General features: G+C 42.0%; 1 protein-coding gene across 5 annotated transcripts; it reads right to left on the bottom strand.

Moving 5' to 3' along the window:
* Nucleotides 1–8,747: 8,747 nt before the first annotated feature.
* Nucleotides 8,748–20,231, bottom strand: HS3ST1 (heparan sulfate-glucosamine 3-sulfotransferase 1). Of its 5 annotated transcripts, none has more exons than XM_068149469.1 (2): nt 20,021–20,231; nt 8,748–11,502 (listed from the first exon to the last, which is right to left on the bottom strand). In XM_068149469.1, the coding sequence occupies exon 2, from the start codon at nt 11,372–11,374 to the stop codon at nt 10,427–10,429; it is 948 nt and encodes a 315-aa protein (XP_068005570.1). In that variant the 5' UTR covers nt 11,375–11,502; nt 20,021–20,231; the 3' UTR covers nt 8,748–10,426. The 5 variants fall into 5 exon arrangements, with proteins under 5 accessions (XP_068005570.1, XP_068005572.1, XP_068005569.1 ...); XM_068149471.1 differs by having other exon boundaries at nt 20,055–20,231; XM_068149468.1 differs by having other exon boundaries at nt 20,069–20,231.
* Nucleotides 20,232–20,923: the final 692 nt, after the last annotated feature.

The following is a 20,923-nucleotide window of genomic DNA, read 5'->3' as shown; positions in this document are numbered from 1 at the left end:
TAATGAATCTATATTGATTTAACTGAGTTGAGAGCTTGGTTTACCATCTGGAAGAGTCTAGTGTACGTCTTATGCCTGTGTATTTTAAGTAATGATTTGAATGTCTTCCATTATGTCACTTCTTATAAGCCTAAATTTGTATGATAGGATTGCAACTGTTCTGCAGAAAGTAGAGCTTTCTTCTCTGCCCTCTGACTGGTATTCTTTTTAACTTCTGCCTAAGAAGAAATCCAGACTTCAGAAAAGTTTTGGGTATGCTCCAGAGATCTTATCACTGGGGATGGCACAGGGAGAAAACTGATCATCTAGACACTGAAATGATTTTCCTTTAAGCATTAGGTGTCTTGAAAGATTGCAAGGTTTTATTTTCATCCCTTCACTGTATAGAAACTTAAAATCTAGCATTTTTTGCTACAGTTGTGGGCTCCATATTTTCCTTTGGTTATTTTTTTTTCAGAAGATATAGCCCATTTTCTTGTGGCAATATTCACAAAGCCTTCTGGAGGCTAGCAGAGCCACAGTACTCAAGTCCAGTATCTGTAGCAGAAACCAGAATTGTGCAGATACATTTGTCTGTAGAGTTTGTTAGATACATTCCCTTCTTGCCAAGTTAAGAACAAGTTTTCACAGACTGATTTTACAGATAAGAATGGGAAATTTATCAGGGTCATTAATGGTATTTAAAGTAGTCTATGTAGAATTCTCCTGTCAGAGGTACAGAGCAAGCCTGATATTAAATATAGTAGCAACTACATGTTCACCAGCAAGGGGAAAAGGCAGCCTTCCTGCTGTCTCAGTACCTAAGAAGATAGGATTGCATAATGTAGTTATGTCTGTGGTCCTATTGTACTGTCTCCTTTTCTTCAGATGATAGGATAAAGGGCACTAGGCTTAATCAGTGTTACCTCGCTCTGCTCTCAGACACAATCTTGCTTATTAGAAAAAGATTTTCCTGACTATTAGAATTTTGGATAAAGCTGATCAGGAATTGTATATGCTTTTAGATTAGGAAAGAGGGTTGGTTTTTTTTTGGTCATTCTTTTTTTCTGGTTGATTGTACCCACCACTACTGTAAATACTAAGCTGTGTCACAGATCTCTTGTGAATTGGCTGAGGGAGATACTAAAGCTCTCCTTTGAAACAAGAATATTGTCTTAGATCCTCTACCCTTTGTTGGAAGACAAAGATGTTAAGGATTGAATGGAAAAGTGAATGGAACTCACTGAGAGATTAATATTTTGTGTGCTGTGGGGAATTCTGCACTTCTGCTGTGTCCTTACAGGCAGGTTTGGGGGTCATTTATCACCCATTCCTCACCTAGAATGTCTGATGCTATTACATCTAACATCAGTCAAGAGGTAAAAGTTAACTTGGGGAATTAACTTAATTCAAACTGTTTTTATCAAGAGCATTTGTCAGTTTCACAGGTTGGTCTGAAGAAGAATATTCAATGGGTGAAGATAGGTTGTGCTGCAAAACCCAAACCCACAAACAAACAAACTATAAAACCAAACCAAAACCTTGAAAAAAAACCCACCACATCAGTTCCCTCTTCTAGTTCACAGGATAACTGCCCACAAAGTTGTAATAGTCCTAAGGCAGTACAAATAAAAGGCAGGAATATCCCCAGGTGATAAAATACCTGAAAACATCTGTAATTTAATAGGCTAATTTCTGGTTGCAGAGTAGAAGTGAAAGGCTTTCTCACACTCAGGTCTGCCCAGGGTTCCTTGTGTTTGCAGAACTGTATGATGACCTGAACCAGGGACCTGATGCAGCTGAAAAAACAGTTTTTGTTTGGATTCTTTTTCAGCTGAATCCACTCCTGCTCTGGCACAGCTCTGACTAGCTTTGGCCAGATTAAGCAGTACCTCTGAGTATTCAACTGTGACTTGTGTCTGCTGAAATCACACTCTGAATCACTGGCTTGGGGAGAAAGAAATTTAGGGGCATCATCCCCCAGCAAGTAGTTATTACTAGACAATCAAACACAAGAGATAATGGTCTGTCCGTCAAAGAAGTGGACACTGAGGTCCTTCAGTTAGCAGGAACAATGCCAAAGCTTTCTCCTGAATAAAGTAGTGAAGAGTTTAGCAGCAATATCAGTGTAATGTATTCCTGCTGCCTGCACCAGGCACATTGTCCGCCCAGCTGGTTCAGCAGAACTGTTTATAAGGCAAGTAGTTAAGTAGGTGGAGAAGAGAGCTGATTCTACTAAACTGCTTTCTCCTTGATGCTTAAATTGTTATTTCCAGTATACTCACAGCTAAACAGACCAGTTCAAGGCTGGCAACCTGGAGCACAGGACAAGAAAAACTCTCTTCTGGTGACAGATTTGAGGCAGCAAACTCTTGTGCTTGTGATAGGGTGGAGAGAACGCGCCACAACTCCAGAGGTCCCTACAGAGGCTGTGACTCCTGTTTCACCCTTGCTCTGAGAACAGGAAAGGCTTTCCTTTTCACTTTCCTGAGCTGTCAAACCCTATTCAACTTCATGGGCAGTTAATTCACTCGCTAAAATCCATTTTTCATGCATTGCCTTGTTTGTAAGGGATAGCAAATCTTTTCCTTTATTTACCCTGTTTCAAATTTAAGCAGCATCCAGGAGGCTGCAGGGAAAACAAAAATCTTGTATGACTTGGAAAAAAAAAAAAAGGAACATCTGAGGCAGTTCAACTTTTACATTATTTTATTTCTGGTATATGAATGTCTGAGCATTATCTTGTTCAAGTTTATGAAAAAAAAAAAGACACCAGGATTTCAACCTAATTTGATGTTAAATAATTAACTTATAAAACCAATGCCAACATCATATGTGTGATATTCAATACATAGCTACATCCAATAATAAATATCTTATGGAATTTTGTATAATTGAAGCCCACACAAGAATAAGGAAGCTGCCAAAAGTAGTATCATATCCAGTTGGCTTAGTCAACAAGAAACCAACTGGTCCACAGATGCTCTTTTTTTCTATGAGAAAATATCCTCTTTTGCAAGTCTCCTGTCTGCAGAATGTTTAGTATGAACTCTCCTCCTCCTGCAGGCTGTAAATCATTTATTCATCAAGCCCTTTTATTTGAAGCAGATGGAAAAACTTGGTACAAATTTGAAAACAAAAAAGGGGAAGATTAGACACTTAGGTGAATAGTCAGCCTAATTGCATTATACTGCTGTGACTTCTGGAGAAGGCCTTAAGGCACAGGGATCAGCTAACACTCGGATAGACTCGGATGCCTTTTCTCTCTTTGGGTGACACAGGCAGAACTGGGCAAGAAGCTGTTTTTCCTGAGTGCTTATACATAATGTGCAAGGATGTGAACACAGGGAATGAGGCTATGATAAGATGTTCTTCTGTATCCAGTGTTCCCTTACTATCCGCTTCAAGTGTCCTTGTCTATTTGTGCTGCTGTCTAGCCCTGGTCTCAGCCGATGTGACAGTCAAAATAGACTAGGTGTTCTATTTCTGCAGAATGTGTCCTTTTTCTTTTCTCCCTCTCATTCCCCTTGCAGAATAACCCCCATGTTCAGGCAAGAGAAAAAAAAAAAGGATGGGATACTGAAATAAACAAGACATGGTATGATTCCAATTGCTTTTCTGCCAGCATGTGTACACTTCTGTTACCTTTGGTTTAGCTACATTTCAATTATTTATTTATTTTAATCTGACTACATAAGATAATTTGTATCTCTGCTCTTGGTGCTTCACACATGAAGAAGACGCCATTCCTATATGGGTCAAGAGAATGGTTCTTTGACTGTTTCAGCTACTTCAAAAGAAACACTGCTGCCATTCCTAGAATGGGTGAAAGTCTCATAATACTGCCAGTAACATAACTGCTACTCTAATAACAGCAAATATATGTGGCCAGCAGGAGCAGGGAGGTCATTCTCCCCCTGTATGCTGCACTGGTTAGGCCACACCTTAAGTCCTGTGTCCAGTTCTGGGCCCCTCAGTTTAGGAAGGATGTTGACTTGCTGGAACATGTCCAGAGAAGGGCAACAAAGTTGGTGACAGGGTTTGGAATACAAGCCCTATGAGGAGAGACTGAGGGAGCTGGGGTTGCTTAGTCTGGAGAAGAGGAGATTCAGGGGTGCCCATTTTGCTCTCTACAACTACCTGAAGGGAGGTTGTAGACAGGCGGAAGTTGATCTCTTTTCCCAGGCAGCCAGCACTGGAACAAGTGGGTACAGTCTCAGGCTGTGCCAGGGGAGGTTTAGGATGGATGTTAGGAAGAAGTTCTATACAGAGAGAGTGATTGCCCATTGGAATGTGCTGCTTGGGGAGGTGGTGGAGTCACCATCATTGGAGGTGTTCAGGAGGAGACTTGATGGGGTGCTTGGTGCCATGGTTTAGTTGATTAGGTGGGTTGGATTGGTTGATGGGTTGGAAGCGATGATCTTGGTCTCTTCCAACCTGGTCTGGTCTGGTCTATTCTATTCTATTCCTTTGAGTGTATATTTCTATGTACCAAATGCATTAGATAACTACTTGCACGTGACAGTGTGACAATGACGACAGTCTGTATAGTGTAATGCAATGACACAGACCAAATACGCTGAATTTTATTCAAAGTTTAAAATGCATCAGAGCTAACATACACAAAGTATGTGTTAGACCTTGTAATGCTGTGATTTCCCATTCAGTATGAACAGTGTCACTTAAAAATACTATCAGACCATCAATCTATATTCTTATAAAATGTTGATATAATAAATTATAGCACAGATGTGACACAGCAACATACTGAAAAGTAATAAGGAATTTCACAACATTCAGTAATGGCAGCTATCCTGAGAAGTCTGCCTCGTGTGTTTAAAATTCTGCAAGAACTCTCCCTTTGGTAATTGTAATCTGGACTGAACTGTATTGAGCCCAGGAAGATGTCCTGATCCTTTTTGTTGAAATACTGCTGGACTGATTGATTGAAAATCAAAGAGGGGAAAGGAGGGCATGCTAGTTGTTCTTCTGTTATCTTTCAACATGGACAACTTCCAATTTTTCTAGCCCTCATCTAAATTAAGAAGAATTTTGCCATTCACTTCAGAGCAGTCCTTTGCTCAAGCCAAAGTGCCTTTATAATCAAAGCTATGTGTCTGAGTTGTATATATGTATTTTAAAATTTATTTCTATTGAGGGATCCCTCAGGCACCTGGTGCTTGGGGTTTCACTTTTGAACTGTATTTTGGCAGAGCATAATGTCAACAGCAACTAAAAAGATGATGTCATTATGACAGGATTATTGACTTGGAAGGTAATTGAAGACATGGCTCTCACAGACAACACAATGTGATATCCAAGCCAAAAATTTCATGTCCCTTATCATTAAAATAAAAATATTCTCAGACCAGTGAGACCAGCTGTTCCTATGCATCCAGCTGCTCCCCACCCTGACTTGCATATTTTATATATCCCAGAAGGCATTTAAAATCTGCAGCATCACTGTTGAGTTTATTGCACTATTAACTTTAAAACTGCATCAACTGTTGTGTGGTAGTTAAGTATCAAATTTACTATGGATGGGTTATTGTTCAAGAAAAGAGAGTGCTGCTGCTCTCTGCTAATATTCTAGGAGTCATAATTTCCATTGGTTTTGGTAAGGCAAATATTAATATAAAGGGGGTTTGTTTTATTATTTTTTTCACTCAGGCATTTGCATGGCTTCCACCTGCAACTGGTCTTTCCAATGCAATTGCAAAGTGAAGGGATTGGCAGAGAATATGCAATCTTTCCAGCCTAACTAGGCATTCATGCAGTGCCATATGAAAAACACAGGGTTAAGAAGGAGAGAAGAATAATGCCACAGCTGTAGGGGCACATACTTGCAACTGCTTCCAGCTGGTATACACCTAGTAGCAAGGTCAACACACACTGTTGACATATGTTAGTTTACTACTTTTGCCTTATTGTACTTTTTATTACTTTATTAATGTATTGGAGAGCATCTGCTAATATACTTCTGCAAATTTCCATTCATATCACAGTATCACAGTATAACTAAGGTTGGAAGAGACCTCAAGGATCATAGAGTCCAACCTGTCACCACAGACCTCATGACTAGACCATGGCACCAAGTGCCACGTCCAATCTCCTCTTGAACACCTCCAGGGACGGTGACTCCACCACCTCCCTGGGCAGCACATTCCAATGACAAATGACTCGCTCGGTGAAGAACTTTCTCCTCACCTCACCTCCCCTGGTGCAGCTTGAGACTGTGTCACCTTGTTCTGGTGCTGGTTGCCTGGGAGAAGAGACCAACCCCTTCCTGGCTACAACCACCTTTCAGGTAGTTGTGGAGGGCAATGAGGTCACCCCTGAGCCTCCTCTTCTCCAGGCTAAACAATCCCAGCTCCCTCAGCCTCTCCTCACAGGGCTTGTGCTCAAGGCCTCTCCCCAGCCATGTTGCCCTTCTCTGGACACATTCAAGTGTCTCGATGCCCTCCTTATATTGTGAGCTAACTTAGGACTTTCAACTCACAGACTTCAAAAAAGAGAAAGGAGGAAAGATACATTTTTTGATGTACAGCCTCTTAGTTAAGGGGTGTATGTGGGAACCTTCTTAAATGTCTGGCCAGCCATGCTAGATAAAGCAGAGAATAAGTGGAAATATGCCTTACCCCATCTTACTTCTCCCTGCTGCTGATGATAACAGGGAAAAAAGAATCCTGGCCTTCTGCAGAAGCTGGGTCTGAAAATTTGTTGACAAGGAGAGATGAAATGATCAGCTTTAAGCCCCCAAGTAACAAAGTTTTAATCTAAAATATCCTGTGGTGCTAAGTCACACACTCTTCACTGACTGTGTTGATCAGTACTACCACACTCCTAATGCAAATAAGCTCAAGCAAGATTTAAATAAAGGATGGATTTTTTTTTTGTCTGAGATGTTCCAAAACAATGTTGATTTATTCAAGCACAGTGGATGCTATTTCACCTAAGACATTAGGAAAAAGGATCATACAGCACCAGCAGTAGATAGATGCAGCAATATTCTTGATGAAGTAATAACTTCTGTGTTTTTTCCCTTGGAGAAATTATTCCCTTTCTATACTCTTTCAGCAGTGTTCATGGAATAATCATTATAGTTTAAACTTTGTCCTCTGTAGGTGCAGTATTTGGCTTTCAAACACTCAGAGTAATCTGTGTTGTGAAGGCAAAGGGCAAGACTTAGTCGTGCAGTGCCTCCCTGATTAATGACTTGATTGGCATTTCTTGTACTCAAGGGGAGTGGTGGACTTTGCATTGGCCATTGCATTTCCATAAAGTGTATTTATTTTATGTTTGCAAGAGTGATCATAGGCTTGGCTAGCTGCCCTGAGGAACAGACCTCCAGAGCAACACTCGGGTGGTTGTACTTTAAACCTGCGATGGTAGAGTTTTACAGAAATAAACACCTGTATTGCCTAACACTGGAAAGGTATTTCCTGGGACTTTTTGCTTTCATGAACATAAGTTCAAACCTCGCTATCAGTGCTTCTGCAGTCCCAGTCAGCATGTGCTTCAGCCTCTTTCATTTTCTCTTGACTTGCTGCTGTTGGCTTTTGTTGGTGCTTAGCACTTCTTTAGAAATATTCTAGCAAATATGTTTCAATACAGTAATGCATGTGTGGAAAGGGAATGCTGCTCTTGTTAAACACACTTAGAACCCTCATTTTATGTATTGTAACTCTTGAATTTAGGGCATCTATGGCAGGTAAATATTACCATTAGTATTACTGTGGGTGTGATTTATTGCCCATCATCATAGTTGACACATAGCTAGCTGTGCAGCCTCCAGGATAATGTACCTCTCCAGTCACGTCATACCTGCACAAGGCACACACATTTGATACGACAGCCTGTGAGCAACTTTGAACTTAGGACATGAGTCCTGTGAACTCCTAACCCTACAGAGAATCGAGGTCCTTTCCAACCTAAGTTATACTGTGATACTGTAATATGCTATGAGGTCCTAGCACTACCACAGTAATAGTGACCCAAGGGCTCATGCTCTACTTCTCAACCCACATTGGGCAGGGGGGGAACATGTATATGTGTCTTGCTTAGGGACAGAAAAGATACTGGTATCAAGTAGCATTATATATCTGTCTAGAAGTATTGTTGGTACCAACATCAGGTGTCAATATCACCTTGGCACTCGCAATTCAACGCTTACAGCCTGTGCTGCCCTGTATCAACTTCTGCAGGAGAACTTGATGCAGTCCTGCCTTCTTACTGCTCTGGCTCTTGATCACATGCCCTGGCAGTAATTCTCTTTTTCCAGCAACAAAATAGTCAATGTGATGGGCTTAGTCTGGACTGTAGGAAGGCACCAGTGAAGGATGGAGTACAGTATGGTGCAGGAACCTTTTTGTTTGGGACAAAATCCCTTAGGTCCAGATGACTCCTGCAGAGATCACACTAGCAAGGTGTAGAAAGAAAAAGGGAAAAAGAGTGTCCCACTCCACACAAGCCTTCTGATTTTCCCTTCTCTAAAACTTTAACAGGAGCATGCCTGTACTAGGGTCCTGTTGGGTTTGGCATCTGCCTCATGCAAGACTTGACATTATTGCCACCAGCAACTTTACCTCTTTGTTGTATATTCTTGGTCAGCAAGGGACTCTGCAGGCACAACCCAGTAACGAATGTTTTCCAATCAACTCAATAGGCTACAGCTCAATTCTTAAGTAACACTGGAATCTAAACTGGAGTTCAATCCTAAATTCTGGTCTTGGAAACTAGAAACTGACGAAGAAAAGAGAAAGGAAAGATGCAATTCGGAAAATATTTTATTGAGTACAATACCATTTCATTGTAGGCTTTTGTCAAAGGTCTGCTTTATAAAACACCACCAACCTCTCTGAGGCTGAATACAGCTTGGGCAGGTACACAAGGAGTAGGAGAGAGAGGGACAGCATCTGAAAATTTTCATGCAAACAGCATAATACAGGAGATTTGCATCCAGCTGGACCCTTGTGGTAGTGCCCAAGTTTGCACCATCTCACCAGAAAAAAAAAAGGAATCTACATTTAAATTTTATAAAGGACTGTAACAATCAGTTACAAATTCAGTTTTACAGGGTGCTGCCCACTGCCCATTTAACAGCTAAACTTAAGATTGTAAAATAAAAGTAGGAGCTCACAATGAAAGTACCATAGTAAGCCTTGTGTGGCGACAGGATAAACTCTTACCTCCAGAAACTGATGGCTAATAAGACATCATAACTACTGCAGACAAGGAGAGCTGTAACTGTTACCAACATACTAATATCTAACTTCCATTTTTAGCAGATGGAAGACCATAAAAGTTCCTGGACCTGGGGTTAATCCCACAACACATGTCTAATCAAGACTTGGCATCATGGTTCTTGGAAGGAGATTAAATGAGTAGCAGTCCATGGGCAATTTTCAGTTGCATGAAGCATCTGCTCAGTTCATAGGAAACGGCATTAGATGGGGTACAAGTGTGATAATATTTATATGATTGAAGTTGTTGCTAATTGGAATGCAGACCAACTAATTTTTCTGATGCAAGTGCTCGTTTTCAGTGATGGCAAAGCATAAATGTGCCATAAAATGTAGGAACAGTCGTAAGCAACCTTGAAAATGAGCCTATATTGCTTAAATTCTTCTCTCAACCCTCCTCCTTTATGAAGCATATATACATTCAAAGACTGTAGGAAGTTTCCAGGTTGACCATATTTCTGCACCTAGCTGGATTTTATGAGTTGCTCCCCACAGAATCTTTAAAAATCTGCCGTGAAACCTGCGCTGTACTGCCAAAGAATTTGAGGAGCACTTGTTGTAACAGCAAATATGAAGGTAACTACAGCAATTAATGTGCCATATTCCACACAGATTTCCATTGTCCTTTGGGTGAGCATGTCCCAACATGTATAAGTACCACCACGTTACCAGGAAATAACTTTTGTAGTGTGGGATGGAACAATGTGCTAACTATAACAGTATTTTCAAGTGAAAAAGAAATGATTAAACCTCATTTTAAAGCAAGAGAAAAAAAAGGGGGGGAGGGGGGAAATGTATAGCTTAGAATAATCATTAGCAATTAGAGAGGAGCAAAATCCAAAACAGTACAGGAAGGCCAAAGTATTCAAATAATTCTGAAGGGCTCTGCTGAAATGAATTTTCACTCATTAAAAAGACAATGCATTCTCAAGACAGCCTCTTCTGCAGTGAAATAATTTAGTCTCTTTTCATATAGACACGTCATCCACAATGTTAACAACCATGAAAAACAATACAAAATGCTTTCAAATTTAACAAGTAGAAAAATATAACTAGTATATATGGCAATTGTGACTCTAATACTGTACAGAAGTATTTATGGGTTTGGTTCTGTTTGTCTTTTTCTTTACAAATAAATTATAGCTTAAATGCCCTTTTGTAAAATTTCTAACTGTACACCGGAACGAAGGTTCTGAGTCTCCCCGCTAGTGCCAGTCAAATGTTCTGCCCACGAGCTCAAAAAACTTCTTGTTGGGCTCGTGGAAATATTCGTGCAGTTTCTGGAGTAACCAGGTGTCTACCCGCGGGTGTGCTCGTCCTTTCGACTCGTGCAAACAGCGCTCTCTGCCACTGTCCCGTAGGCAGTAGAAGCCTTTAGTCTTATTGAAATAAAAGTTTGAGGCGTTTATCTGCGGCGACAACTTCAAAAACCTCTCTACCTTCTCTATTTCTGGGAAGGGGTCTTTGATTAGTTTATCCCCGTCTACAATGTGGATGTGATCAAGAGGAAAATACTTCAGCCAGTTTTGCATGTGAATGTAGTACAAGCTTCTGTTTATTGCCTTGTAGTCCACATTGAGTTCACCATCTTTAATCAGGAATTGTTCAATGGATGGGTAGGGCTTGTGCTTCTGCATGTGATTGTAGAACACTTGGGTGTAATCTGATAGTACTCTCTCGCTCGGGTCTCTTAAAATGAGGAGTAGTCTCATTGATTGGTTCATGTTATAAAGTCTTTCAGGCACTTTAGGTGATGTGAAATACGCTGGAGTTTTTTCCACGGTGATCTGATGGGGATAAGAGAACGGCATTTGATTAATATACCACTGCAATCCATTTCTGTAATGATCTTCCCAGTCAAAGAAGTGAACTTCACTTTCTGCTGCCGCAATATCTGGATGGAGACTCAACATCTCTAACAAAGCTCTTGTTCCACCTTTTCTCACTCCAATGATGATAGTCTGTGGCAGCTGCTGGCATGATCCATTAGAATGAATGTTTTCCTTGAAGTCATTTTTTGGAGAAGTTTTCTTTAAAAGCTCTCTCTGAACAGGCTGAGAAGTCGTCTCAGCCTTCGAATTTATAGCCGGTCTGGAAGGCACTATCTGAGGTTGAACAATAAGCAACACAGCTCCCAGCAGAAAAGCTGCCATGACAGAAGTTCTTAGTCTGGTTTCACTCAAGCAGGTAATGGGGCATAGAGTGATTTCCACCGAGAACAACCTTTAAAAGTTGCTTTTGTTTTGCTGAGTGGATGTGTATTTCTCAAAGAGAAACTTTGCTGAAAGAGGGAAAAGAAAAAGCAGCATGTTATTTCATACTTAGGACTTGCCACTGCTAAAGCCACACTGCAAGAATCTTTTGCTTTTCACAACTGAACAAATTTCTTTAGCTTTCCCAACTCTAGGCTCATAGATCATTTGGTATCATTAAATTCCATAACAGACAGGCACATACAATGATGCCATGAGAAAATGATTTCCAATCATCTGAAGCTTTCTGTTGCACCCAAGATTCATCCAGTGTTGTGGTTTTATTATTTTTTAAAATGTGATTTTATTGGAGTTGAGCCACAATCACAAGAGAATTAAGTGGGTTTTTTATCTTCAAGGGCAGGCTTATCTTAGAAACAAGACATAAAAAGGAAAAGGTATGGACTGGACCAAAAGAGCATTCCTAAAAGCAGAGGATCTTGTGGGAGTTACAGCCTCCTAAAGGACCATATGACAGCAACCTTTGAAGTAAAGCCTCCTGTGAAAGAGGCTGATGCAATTCAGATAGAGTTGCCCAACTGTGGGAAGGTAGAAGTCCCAACTGGGATTCCTAGGAATAAGTTAGGAAGAGCTCTGAGTGAGTAGCAGATCAAGAAATAGTTGAGGTTTTTTTATCATTTTAAAATGAAGTTAACATTTACTTTGTGCTTAGAATTTCGAAGCATTGAGTCAGGCAGTACATGCTCTGGCCCTGCAGAAAGGTATGGTGATGAAACCACAAACTACAGCATTGCTGCATCAACAATATGCTGAAAGAGCAATGGTTCCAGTCATGATACTCAGGAAAGAAAATACAAAATGGACACTTGTGAAGGTCATTTGGAGTTAGCCAGCAAGTTGCTGTGATGCAAACTAACTTTACACTTTACCAGAAGACTACTAAACAGCACCACTGAACTCCATCTAAAGGTCAGGATGTTTTTAATGCAGTGTCTGAAGTGAAATCTTAATGGACTCACACATGGCATAGCTGTTAGGTTGTCATGTAGGCTGTGTATAAAAGCTCCTTATATTAAGGTGCCTTCTAAAGACTTTATAATCTCAGTGGAGGGCTGGGGTTTAAGTATGATTTTTGGTATTGTCTAACTCCCTTTAGAAGGGGAAGCCATGATGGCAGAACACCTGAGCGCTGTGCTTTAGAAGGCTACTGTAATTATGAATGTAAGCTTGGAACAGTGTGTACTGTACTGGCTAACAAGGGCTCAAATATGAAATTACATATGAGCAACCTAAGGAAATGCAAGTCTAGGTTTTGGAAAGTCTCCAGAGCACCTAAAAAGAAACTACTGACTTTTCCACAATAAGCTAAGCCCCAGTGTGACAAGGACTAATGATGTGTTTCTAAATGATCTAGAAAGTTCTATTTGATAGCTTTGCAGTTACAGAGGTCATGACTCCATCCTGAATGGTACAGTTCTGCTTCCTGATGTTTGCTACTGATGATTACTTTTATGCTTTCCTATTTTTTTTAATCACTTTTAAAGTGCTAGAAGGCAGCGATAGTGTTAGGAAGCAGAAATCAAGGTTGGGAGGAAACTGTCATGATAAATGTGAAGTCAGTGTGTGCTTCCCTGTATGCCTGACAGGCTTTGAGCCCATGGACAGACCTTGCCTTAGATAGAAGGTCATGCTCGGGGCTGTCCTGTGACATCTGATGTGAGGCAACTTTGCAGTAGAATTTATTGTTCTTCCGTTTTGGTGACTGTGAAGTTTTATCTGGGTGAAAGAGCTCCAGTTTGGCTGTTGTCACTAATTTTCTCTCTCCCTGTCCTTACCATTCCTGTTAATCTTTTGAAGCTTAATCTACTTTAGTTTTAACAAGAAATAATCTTAACTATTAGCTCCAAACTGAGTGATGGGGTGTCATTGGGTGACAGACAATTCAATATAGGTAAATTCATAGTGGATGTCCCCACTGATCTCTTCTGTCACCATATCCAGCAGCAATGGGAGAAAATGGTATAGCACCAGCCAGACTGGATCAGGGACTGATGGGCAGCTCAGTACGTAAGAGTAACAAGATATCAACTCTTGCTGAATTTTAAGGTCACAGATTAAAGGAAGAGCTACTTACTTCACAGTATATTTTAAGAATCACAAGCTCCAGAAATAGTTAGCCTGAGGAGTTGTCTTAACACCTTACTGGAAAAGCATAATAGGATTCCAGTGAGGAACAGGTTGAACTGTTGTTGCAAGGAATTAGGTTAAAGCCAATGGTAGGAACTCTCTTTCTTAGCAGTTAGACTGAATTACGCTGCGCTCATTGCCCCATTCTGCAACAGGCTGTCTCTGGCAAGATTAACTTCTAGCTGCTGGTCTCAAACACTAGCAACACCACACTGCTGGGATTTGTTGTGTATTTTAAAAGGAGCTATACATGCCAGTTCATTGGGACTGCTTGGTTTTGATTTACACTTTGCATATTACTCAGTTGCTAACTTTTTTTTATCCAAGCCTTCCTGTGGCTGTGCAGCATGAGCATATTTAGAGGAAATGAAAGACACAGCAAGGTCCCTTCACTTTAGCTCTACTCTTGTTTTGGCTGGCATTGCCCTTTCCAAACAGACTTGTGGCATATTACAGGTATAGTACCGAGGTCCTCTAATTTAACTTTTTGAGCCTTAGTGTTGCTCTTCCTCAGTCTCTTCCCATTCTTAACTCATATTTTGATTGCTGTTCCTAAGTAAACAAAACCAACTACCTTCTGTTGCAACCTAAGATCTCAGAATATCATGGGAGTATCTACTGTTTCAGATAGAGAATTTCATTGCTCCTCCCCAACTATTTGTTCAGGTGTGTGTCAGGTGTTCTTGCGCTGCAGAACACTGCTGCGCTATCTGTAGCATTTACTGGCTTCACACACACCCAATGAACCATATTGGCAATTATGCCCATCAAACTACCTAGATACACTGGTGTTCTGCTTGCCTTTTATTACCATTCTCTTGTTTCTCTCAAGCTGTACAGGTTTGATATCTGGATAATTTTGTTGTTGTTGTGTTAGACTAAGACAACACAATAGACATGAGTGTGCTTCTAAATTCAGCACAAAACATATGTTGTGTGGGCAAAGCGGTGTCCAGGAATAAACCAGCATATAAACTGGTTGTCATTCAGCTTTCTTATGTCCTCTTTAACACTTTAGGCAGATCTGCAGTTTGGTGGATAGAACTGTAATGATACAAATGTGTATTCCATAGCTTTGCAATTCCTGAGTCTGAAAACCTGTTTCAACAATAATAAGCATTCACTGAAGAGTTTATAGCAGCCACTCTGCCAAATTACTTTTGTGCCTTAAGAATTCTCTTCAATGCCTCCGCAAGTCATGCAGAGCATACATGACTTCACTCAATGGCTTTGTATTCCAGATTAGTACAAAAATTCAACTGACAGTCATTACTATTGTATTTGCTACAAATAAATGAGCAGGTTGGTAAAAGAAACACAGTTTATGTTAAATGGTGCTTTGAAGATTACACCAAGACTTTTCAAAAAGTCTGATTGCCTTTGCTTAATCTTTTCTTCAGCTTTCTCCAATTAATTAGGAAAATGTGTTATCCCATTTATTCAACAAGATTTAACATGGACAGTGCCAATCAAATCAGCTTTCACAAGAAAAATCTCTGCCAAAGTAATAGAAACTTGGAAATAAGTGGAAGCCTTGCTCAGTGAATGCAGCATGAGGGCCACAAATGCTGTTTCATAGGGTTTTGAGCACATCACAGCGCTCTTTGAAACATGTCACTGTTTTACAACTTCTGACTGTCTCTTACCCCATTATTTTAATGCTTTGGTATGTTTATCTTCACTCAGTGTCAAGTCCTGAGCTCCCTAGATTATATAATTGTTAGTTTAATTGTCATTAACAAAATAAGGCAGCTTTTGCATGGACTGATGACTTCATTTTTGCTGACGGTGGGATAGAGCTGGATTTAGATCTGAACTTTCATAAGAACTTCTGAGTCAGCTGTCAAAGTAGGTAGTAGGGAACATAAGGAGTGTCTGCAGGGCAGTCAGCAAGCATCAGGTAGAGTCTGCTGGCAAAGCTGACTGGGGGATACTTCACAAAAAAATCCCTCAGAAACACATTGAGAGGTTTAGCAGAGCTAATGGAAAAATTACTGCCAGGACAGTGACAGGGAGAGGGAAGACCACATCTTTCCCATTAATGTGCAGGTGACTTCATTAAAGAGAAGCTGTGTTTTTATGATTCTCGAGGGATTGAGGATAATCTGGTTAAGCTTCAGGGGTCCTCACTTTCTCTCCTTGGAGAACTGAAGCACTTAACTGGAGAGATCTTTTCTGAGACATCTCAAAAAACAGTCTGGCCTGAATGAGAACCACAGATCAGTTGCTAAAGTCCGACTCTAGAGGGAGATTAGAGCTGAAAATCTGAGGGAGGCATTCTGCTTTCCTCAGGTACATTTATCTTTGCAGATGTGATAGTACCTCAGGAGTGTTTGTGGACTGTAACTTCCTTTGCACCTATTTGGGCAGTCAGTACTGCAAAGTATAAGACTAACACTGCTGGCTCATGCACAATCACAATGCAACCCACAAACCCACTATGCTGGCCTCGTATTACAGTTAAAAAAAGATTAATATATGTATATATATATAAAATCTCATACCTGAGCTAACCAACTCCACAAACAACTTTCTAAAGGGATGAAAAGTCTGTGATCTGAGCACTTGTATTCCGTGATGTGCTTAATAAAACTGAACGAGATCAATGTAGCATACTTGTAACTCTTCAAGAACTCATTGATATGAACAGTGTGTGTTCCCATCCTCCAAGAACAGATTGTGCCTGCCATAGGATACACTCCTTAGTTGTTTATATGAGCTCCTTTGAGTGACACTTTGTACCCAGTTAGTGTGAAACTCTCTAGTACAGCTAGCACTTAAGGCAGAGTCAAGAGCAGGAAAAGGAACAATTTTTGTTGTTGCTGTTAAATATCTGACCTAGTTGATGAAAATTTTTTCCTTGGAAATGTATTCTGCATTTTGGGTTTTTTTTTCCTCTATTAAACTGTCTCACAATGCCCTTTTCATGAGGAAATTCTCCCCCCCCTTCCTACCCTCCCCCCCCCCCTTTTTTTTTAAATCATATTTTAACAAAAGTTTTTGACAACATGTGCCAATGGAATGCTTAAATTCTAGTTTCCAGTAATCAACTACAAGTGATTGCCTGCTTTAGTGAGTGCTACAGAGAAAATGTATCAAATTAAATAGAACTACATACTACTGAAGCCATAATTCTCTAAGGGTATAAACTATTGATCACCTCATGATATATATATAAAAGTCATCTGTGCATTAAAAGGGGAGGTAAAAAGATAAGTAGCTGTATGAATTTGTATTACAGTGCCTAAATGATATTGTCTGGGTACATTTCCTTAATTAGATTAAAAAAATGCTGCCCAACCAATAGATATTAAACCCTGGCTTTAAGTTTTATAGTTAGCATGTTAAGAAATCCAATCGTAATTGCAGTGCTGTTGGAGCTGATAGACAGTATATCATCTTAAGACTTCAGAAACATACTCTAAAAAGTCTCCCAATTGTGTTTAGGTAAACTTAACAAGCTGAGGAAGGCTGACTTGGTAGGAAGTATTTTTGGCTGAAACCTGCTATGCTTCTGCACATGCTGTGATAAATACAGTTTATACAAATTAGCTAGGTCACCAGTTCATGACTTTTAAAGAAGCAGTTCAGCTCCAGTGTGAGCAATAAAGCAGCAAATTTATAATGGGCTGTAGTTATATATAACATGCCCCTTTTTTTCTTAAGGTCAGAAGGGAGCATTGCCATCTTTCATGCCATGAGATCATAAAAATTTTTAGAAGAGAGAATACCCTAGATTTCAGAGGACCTCATGCAGGTAAAAATAAAATGGGACATTAAAGTAGAATAAAAATAAACTTGAAAAGCTCAGGATGTACAGAAATTTTTGTACTGAATGCTACTATGGAATCTCCCTACCACCTTCTAGCAATCTTTTAGTACCTGTCAAAACTCTTTCTTTTTTCCCCAGAAGAGAAAGGACACACCGTGTCACTGTCTTCTCTATCCTCCCATAAACCCAAATGTTCAGCTAAAAATCCAGGAATTACATCCCACCCCAAGTAAAATGGGTCACATTCTAATTAAGAAGCAGAAATCTATTGCACAGTTAATAGAGTTGCTTCCTAATTCATCTAAGCTGTCCCCAAGAAAACAACCTGTGTGAAAGGATGGCTTTGTCCTGTCTTGCTCCCTTTCTGTACAAAGGCTCACCTTAACTAGATGTATTGAAACAGAGAACACAGCAGATGAAGCAGCCTCATTCTTCTTTCCTCTGCCAAGCAATTCCTTACCACTCTGTGTAGCTGTGGGCCCCAATTCAAATACTAGTAAGATATTTAAAACAACAAAAATCAAAGAAACAAAACCCCCAGACCTCCAAATAATCTTTTGGTTCATATTCCAAGCTGATTTGTGTCTTCTAGTCTCCTGCCCTCAGTATAATACTGGAGCAGAGTGCACACTGGTGAGGTCATCACTGTATTAGACTTAGCTAAACCAATCAATTTACTAAGTGAAGCACTACATGGTGACCTGGAGGGAACCCTTATGCTCTAGAGTAAGAAGTGAGGTGACCCAGCAGGATCTTCCATTTTGGACTACCCAGGCATACTCTCAGTTTTCTTTTTTCTAATTGTCAAAACTTTTCATGAAAATCTACCAGCTTGACATATTTTTGGTCTGACAGCTTCTTGGCTCTGAGCAGCATTATAGAAGAGGGCAGGGGGAGATCCCATGCTAGTCAGGCTATTAAAAACATTTCTGGTTTCCTCTAATGAAAAGCAGAAGAGTTATATGCATCCATACATGCATTTATATTGGAATACATATGAATTGGAAAACTGTTTTCCACCCACTTGTTTCTTATGTGATGTCTGTGGAAGCATATGGCTATTCAGAATAACTGAAGTAGTACCCTGACAAACAGGGAACATGGACTAGAATGTGGCAATGCTGGGGTCAGAATTTGCTCTGTCAAATTAGTGCCTCTCCATTGCAGCAGCTCTCTTTGCTTCAGATGCATAATCTTGCTGCTGACCTGCTGGAGGCATTCCTTCAGCTTTCCAAAAAGGAAAAAAAAACAACACACCAAAACTAAAACAAAACAGGGTGGATACTAAAAGGGTGGATATGCAGGAGATAGCTAAAGCTGATGTCAGTAACTATGCTCTTACTGATAGGTGCTCATGTCTGAGCAATACGGGAAATGCACTTGTTCAAGAGTGCAAGAAATGCTGGCAGGTGGAAATCATAATAGTTATTATAAATATATATATTTACATAGTAAGTTTGATAGCCAGACAACATACACTGAATTGAACCTGTTCTCCTAAATGATCCGTTTGCCATGTATACTGCAGAGGCTCTCAGTGGGAGTTGGCAGTGAATGGGTGTCTCGTGCCAGAAGGATGATGCCTGCAGACACTCCATACCCATGCCATTCAAGCCTGGTATTCATACAACTTCCCAGATGAATATTTCCCTCCCCAGCACCCAGAGAGGTACAATCTCAGCACAGGGTAAGCCCCCAGCCTAACACAGAGAGGAAAGAGACTTTTATTTTTCAATTCCCAGTCCACCTGCCTGTGCTCTTTCCTGATCTTTCCAATGGCTGGCAGACAAGTCCAAAGCAGAACTCTTCCAGCTGAGGTCTGCCATTCCTCCCTCTTGGCACCTTTTTGCCCCCTAAATATTTGAACCTCTTACACTGTAATTCATGGAAAACACTCTGAGAGAGGCAGAAACCAAGCTTTCCTGTACTGTTCTAAGGAGCCAGTCCTTCAAAACAGAAGCAAGCTCGAGTTAGGGTTTGCGCTCTTCTGCCAGCCTCCAGATCGCTCTGCCCTCTAGCTCTGCGCCGCTTGCCAGGCTCCAGCTCCGCACGCTGCGTCCAGCCGGCTCCAGCGCCCAGCGTGGGAACGGACCAGGGATGCTCAGCGGAGCTTTTGCAAGTTGCTCCGCTGGCAGGCGGGAGCCCTGAGCTCTGCCACCCCCTTCCACTGGCGTTGCATCCCCTTGTATTTAGCCACACGGGAAACAAGGAGGCAAAGTGCCCAGAGGACAAACCTGAACACACCTACAGTGCAGGTGCTGCCGACCGCTTCTTTCCCCCTTCTCCCTTCTTTTATCTCCCGACAGAGATGCCTCCGAGAGTCCGACTCGGAGAGCGAAGCGGGTGCGAGGTCACTGCCCCGTGTCCCTGCCGGGGCCGTGCCAGGTCTGTCCCCTATGACAGGTCAGTCCCCTATGACAGGTCTGTCCCGGGCAGCCGGACACGCTGCTCAGCCCCGCAACGCCGCTCGCCTCCCGCAGATGAGGGGCTCCTACCTGCTGGCAGCAGGTGCCTGGCGCGGAGGCGGGCGGCAGCACCGGGTGCCAGCACCCCTGTACCCCTGGTGAGGCGGGTGGCAGTGCACCGGCACCGGCTTCCACCCCAAACTTCCTGCGAGCAGCACCCACCGCTTCCCTGCCGGCACCCGAAGCACCTCCGCACCTCGCAGCACTCACCGCCGGGACGCGGAGCCGTGGGGCAGCGCCCGCCCCGCTGTTCCATGGGCGCCCGCGGCAGCGGAGCCGGGGGAAGCGCTCCCGGCGGCGGTGTGCGGGGAGCGGGAAGCAAGCGAGCGAGCGCCCGCTGCCGCCCGCCTCTCACCCGCTCCTCGCCCGCCTGGACGAGACGCAGGCGGCGCCCGGCGCCAGCTTGTTTGTGCGGCCCCTCCCCGCGTCGCGTCACGGACAGGCCCCGCCCGGCCGCGGCGTGAGGTGAGGGAGGCGGCCCGGGGCCGGGCGGCGAGGCCTCGGTGAGCACGGGGGTGTGTACCGCAGTAATTCACGCAAATAACGTTACAGGCGTCGGGGAATAAATTGCTAACTACTGAAGAGGACGCTCCTCTCCCCGCCTGGTTTATTGCCTCCTTCCTGTACCTCCAAAAATAACACCTAGGCGAGGTCGAGCGAGTGAAAGACTTGATAGCACTTGTGTTTACTTTTGTTTGTGTTGGCTGGACTTTACAAGGTGGTCTGCTCTGACAGGGGAGTTGGGCTAGAAGATCTCTCGAGGTCCCTTCCAACCCCTAACATTCTGTGATTCTGTGATTTTTCTCCCCCTGAAAAGCTTTTTGTTCAGCTACAAGAATTTAAAGCAGGATGGATGTCTGTAGAGTGACAAATACTGAGTCCAGGAGGGAGCCACTAAGAGCGTGAGGGAACACGTACCTTACGAGGAGAGGCTGAGACCTCTAGTCTGTAGAAGAGGAGACTGAAAGAATCTCATTAATGCTTATAAATATCTGAAGGATGGATGTAAGGATGGATTCAGACTCTTCTCAGCAGTGCCCAGTGACAGGACAAGGGACACTAGAC

Source organism: Melanerpes formicivorus, unplaced genomic scaffold, assembly GCF_026170545.1.
Source record: "Melanerpes formicivorus ecotype bairdi unplaced genomic scaffold, bMelFor1.0.p_v2 SCAF_18, whole genome shotgun sequence".
Classification (NCBI taxonomy): Eukaryota; Metazoa; Chordata; class Aves; order Piciformes; family Picidae; genus Melanerpes; species Melanerpes formicivorus.
Note: the sequence above shows the minus strand (reverse complement) of the source record. Positions and strands in the feature narration are given on the sequence as shown.

Excerpts from the sequence above, each read along its gene's own strand:
- HS3ST1 (XM_068149469.1), bottom strand. The coding sequence starts at position 11,374 with ATGGCAGCTTTTCTGCTGGGAGCTGTGTTGCTTATTGTTCAACCTCAG.